Source organism: Solea senegalensis, unplaced genomic scaffold, assembly GCF_019176455.1.
Source record: "Solea senegalensis isolate Sse05_10M unplaced genomic scaffold, IFAPA_SoseM_1 scf7180000016406, whole genome shotgun sequence".
NCBI classification, from domain to species: Eukaryota; Metazoa; Chordata; class Actinopteri; order Pleuronectiformes; family Soleidae; genus Solea; species Solea senegalensis.
Genome location: NW_025321767.1, coordinates 1 through 4,355, shown reverse-complemented (window position 1 = coordinate 4,355; position 4,355 = coordinate 1). Strand labels below are relative to the sequence as shown.

General features: G+C 45.2%; 1 protein-coding gene across 2 annotated transcripts; it reads left to right on the top strand.

The window, feature by feature from the left end:
* The first annotated feature begins 1,084 nt into the window (after window positions 1–1,084).
* LOC122763062 (ecto-NOX disulfide-thiol exchanger 1-like) lies at window positions 1,085–4,193 on the top strand. 2 transcript variants are annotated; one of them, XM_044018168.1, is made up of 4 exons: window positions 1,085–1,329; window positions 1,793–1,999; window positions 3,127–3,360; window positions 3,576–4,193. In XM_044018168.1, the coding sequence occupies exons 1-4, from the start codon at window positions 1,200–1,202 to the stop codon at window positions 3,722–3,724; spliced, it is 720 nt and encodes a 239-aa protein (XP_043874103.1). In that variant the 5' UTR covers window positions 1,085–1,199; the 3' UTR covers window positions 3,725–4,193. The 2 variants fall into 2 exon arrangements, with proteins under 2 accessions (XP_043874103.1, XP_043874102.1); XM_044018167.1 differs by having other exon boundaries at window positions 3,573–4,193.
* The last annotated feature ends 162 nt before the right edge of the window (window positions 4,194–4,355 follow it).

Below are 4,355 nucleotides of genomic sequence, written 5' to 3'. Positions count from 1 at the left end.
ATATTACATTACATTATATTACATGATATTACATGACATTACATTATATTACATGATATTATATTATATTATATTACATTACATGACATGACATGACATGACATGACATGACATGACATGACATTACATGATATTACATTACATTACATTACATGATATTATATTACATTACATTATATTACATTACATTATATTACATGATATTATATTACATTACATTATATTACATTACATTATATTACATGATATTATATTACATTACATTATATTACATTACATTACATTACATTATATAAGTAGAATGATGGTTCTAGAATATTTAAGTAAAAATGATTGTTTTTCTTAAAACAATTTAAATAAGTTATAGTATATTTAAGTGTGTTCCTGTGTGTGTGTGTGTGTGTGTTTTCACTGGTTAGTGTGAAATGACCGTGAGGAGGTTTTCAGTTTTTTTCTTTGTGCGACAGATTCTCTGTCCTCTGTGTGTGTGTGTGTGTGGGCAGCAGCAGTGGGGGTGGTGTTGATGTGTTTGTGCTGACATTGTGTTGTTGTTGTGTTCCAGGCTGAGACTCTGTTTTCTATTTTCCTCTCGACAGCTGAAACATTACTGCTGTCGCCTTTTTCCTCTCACTCTGTTTATTCTCCTCTTTGTTCTGGAGAACAGGCATCCTCCTCCTCCTCCCTCCCTCCCTCCCTCCCTCCCCTCCCTCCCTCCTGCCCTGCTCCTGCTCCTGCTCCTCCTGCTCCTCCTGCTCCTCCTCCATTGTTGTTGTGTGCAGAACAGTCGTATTGAAGGGGCAGTAACAGTTATTTGAAGTATGGCTGTATGAGGTGCTGACTGGGCTGTGAGCGCCCCCTGCTGCTGAAACACAGAAACTCTGTTATCCACTGAACAAAGGACTGTTGTCACATGATCACATGATCTGTTGTCTTGATCTCACACACACACACACACACACTGCTGCCTCAATCACTAAGTTCTAATTGATTTGATTGATTGATTTTGTCTCTTCAGTGTTTGAAATCTAACGTTCAGATTAACTCATTGACACAAAGTGACCACACGAGGCAGCAGAGGACCAACAGCTAAAATCACTGATTTTCTCGATGAGGTTTGGTGTGGTTTATAAAAACTTTGTCGTCATAGTAACAGTGGTCTTGTGTCCTTAGACTCTCTGTGTGTCCAGAGGTTCGATCCCATGCTGGGACTCATCACACCCATAAACCCCATGATGGCGGGAATCAGCCTGGTCCCTCCCCCTCCTGTCCCCCCCGACGTCAAGGAGATAATTCACTGCACGAGCTGTACACTCTTCCCCCAGAACCCCAGTGAGTCACACGCACACACATTATGTACAGTTACCTGGAGTTACTGTTGCCTAGCAACAATCTTCAAATGACCTTTACCATTTGAACGTGTGTCATGTTGAAAACTACTGTGACGTCTTTACTGTTCTTATTTTTGTTTAAACATAACATAGATCACATGACTGAAAGAGTGAAGATTATACTACATACTGTACCGTTTCATATTGTTTCCTTCCGTATCATATTGTATCATACTGTGTCATTAAATCACACATTTAAAGTGAATGTGAAACACGTTTTCCTCTCATAAAGAAACACTTAACGATAATTAATTAGTCAATTACAGCAGCAGCGTCTACACTTAAATCTCACTTTAATCCATTTAATCCAATAATGTCCATTAATGTGTGATGAGAACCAGGAGTGACATTCAGATGAAGAGGATGAAGGTAAACTTTTTATACGTTATGTTGTAAACTTCCAGATCTGCCTCCCCCGTCGACTCGTGAGCGCCCCCCCGGCTGCAGGACGGTGTTTGTCGGTGGTTTGCCGGAGAACAGCACGGAGGAAATCATCAGAGAAGTGTTTGAGCAGTGTGGAGAAATCACCGCCATCCGCAAGAGCAAGAAGAACTTCTGTCACATCAGATTCAACAACGAGTTCATGGTGGACAAGGCCATTTACCTGTCAGGTGACCACATGACCACAGTCACAGGACCACAGTCACATGACCACAGGACCACATGACCACAGGGGACCACATGACCACAGGACCTGACCACACATGACCACATGACCACCATGACCACACATGACCACAGTCACAGGACCACAGGACCACATGACCAACAGGACCACAGGACCGGGACCACATGACCACGGGACCACGGGACCACCACCTGGACCACATGACCACATGACCACAGGACCACAGGACCACAGGACCACATGACCACAGGACCACACGGGACCACATGACCACGACCACAGACCACGGGACCACACCACAGGACACGGGACCACATGACCACGACCACATGACCACGCCACCACCAGACCACAGGACCACATGACCACAGGACCACAGTCACAGGACCACAGGACCATAGACACAGGACCCACCACATGACCACATGACCACAGTCACAGGAGACCGCAGGGACCACGGGACCACAGGACCACATGACCACGGACCACAGGACCACAGGGACCACAGCACCACAGTCACACATGACCACAGTCACAGGACCACAGTCACATTACATGACCACAGACCACAGTCACATGACCACAGGACCACAGGACCACAGGACCACAGACCACAGGACCACAGTCACAGGACCACACCACATGACCACAGTCACATGACCACAGTCACATGACCACACCACAGTCACATGACCAGCTACATGACCACAGGACCCACATGACCACAGTCACATGACCACAGTCACAGGACCACAGTCACATGACCACAGCAGTTTTATCCTTTCAATCATGATAATGTGATGATTTATAAGATTATAAACAAAGTCCAAATCTTTATGATGTAAAGAAGAAAGTACAAGCTATTTTATTTTGAAAGTCTAATGGGGGAAATGTTAGCAACCTGAGCAGGTGAAGAGGAAGTGGGCAGGGCCAAAACAGAGCAATCAAGATGCATTTCCTGTTGTGTCTGTTAGTTTCGTGACATACTTTGTTATGGCGACAGTTAGCTTAGCATTAGCCTCAGGTGAGTGGCTACTGTTGTCTCACATCAGTCACTTCCTGATCACCTGATATTCTCTGACCAATGTAACGAGGTGGGCGTGTCTCCAGGCTATCGGATGCGTATCGGCTCCAGCACGGACAAGAAGGACTCAGGGAGGATCCACGTGGACTTCGCTCAGGCCAGAGACGACCTCTACGAGTGGGAGTGTAAACAACGGCTGCTGGCGAGGGAGGAGCGTCACCGCCGCCAGGTCCACGAGGACCAGCAGAGGGCGCCGTCTCCTCCTCCCATCATTCACTACTCTGAGCACGAGGCTGCGCTGTTAGCCGACAACCTCAAAGGTGACCACGCTACACTGTGTGTGTGTGCGTCTGTGTGTGTCTGTGTGTGTGCGTGCGTGCGTGTGTGTCTGCCTGTGTGCATGTGTGTGAGCAGTTATTGATGTCTTCTCGTCCTTGTTTGTGTTGACAAACACAAACAGCTGTTGATGATGTAACAGCTGTGTAAACAAGTGTCGACTCCCTTTCATCGTGTTGTTGTTTGTGTTCGACAGCAGCTCATTGTTGTCATCGTCATGGCGAAGACAGATGTTGCGTCTGTGAGATTCATCAGAAAACACTTCATCCTCCATTACCAGAACATGTCCTGCAGGGTGCGCTCTGTGAGGAAACACCTGCCTCCTTCATTCCTCTCCTCTGTCTGTAGTCCTTTAAATACGCTAATGTACGCTAACTTTAGCATTATCATTTGACAGCAATGTGAGAGCTTTGTTAAAAAGGCTAGCTTCAAAGCTAATGTTATCACACTAGCTCAGTATGCAAACACTGTTAAAAGATATTAACAATAATGTAAACAAATTTACAAAGTTAGCATAGCAGTGCTAGTTTCCATGAAAAGAAAGTTGGATGTTCAGATTCATGGTGCATTCCAGTTTGTGTTCGGAAGTTGAATACTCGGAAAGATGGAACCGACCAAAGCAGACACTGGATTCCAAGATGGCTGCCATTCCAAGATGGCTGCCATCTTATAGTACCGTTAAATGTTTGTAGCTACGCTATCAGCAAAATACTGTGTTGTTATTAAGTGACATTGTTTACAATGGCTAATAATGGCTAACAGTGGCTAACAGTAGTTAGCCCTAAATCGATTGCATCCATGTTTTTTTCCGACCTCTCTACTGAAACACAGCATTATACCATGCTAGTTAGCCTAGCTTAGCTAAAGTTGTGTGTGTGTGTGTGTCAGTCAGCAGCAGCAGGGGGCGCTCACAGCGCTCTCTCTGGTGTATCGGTTGTTGAGGATCTTGTTTCCTTTAACAGTGGAGCTAAACACACGC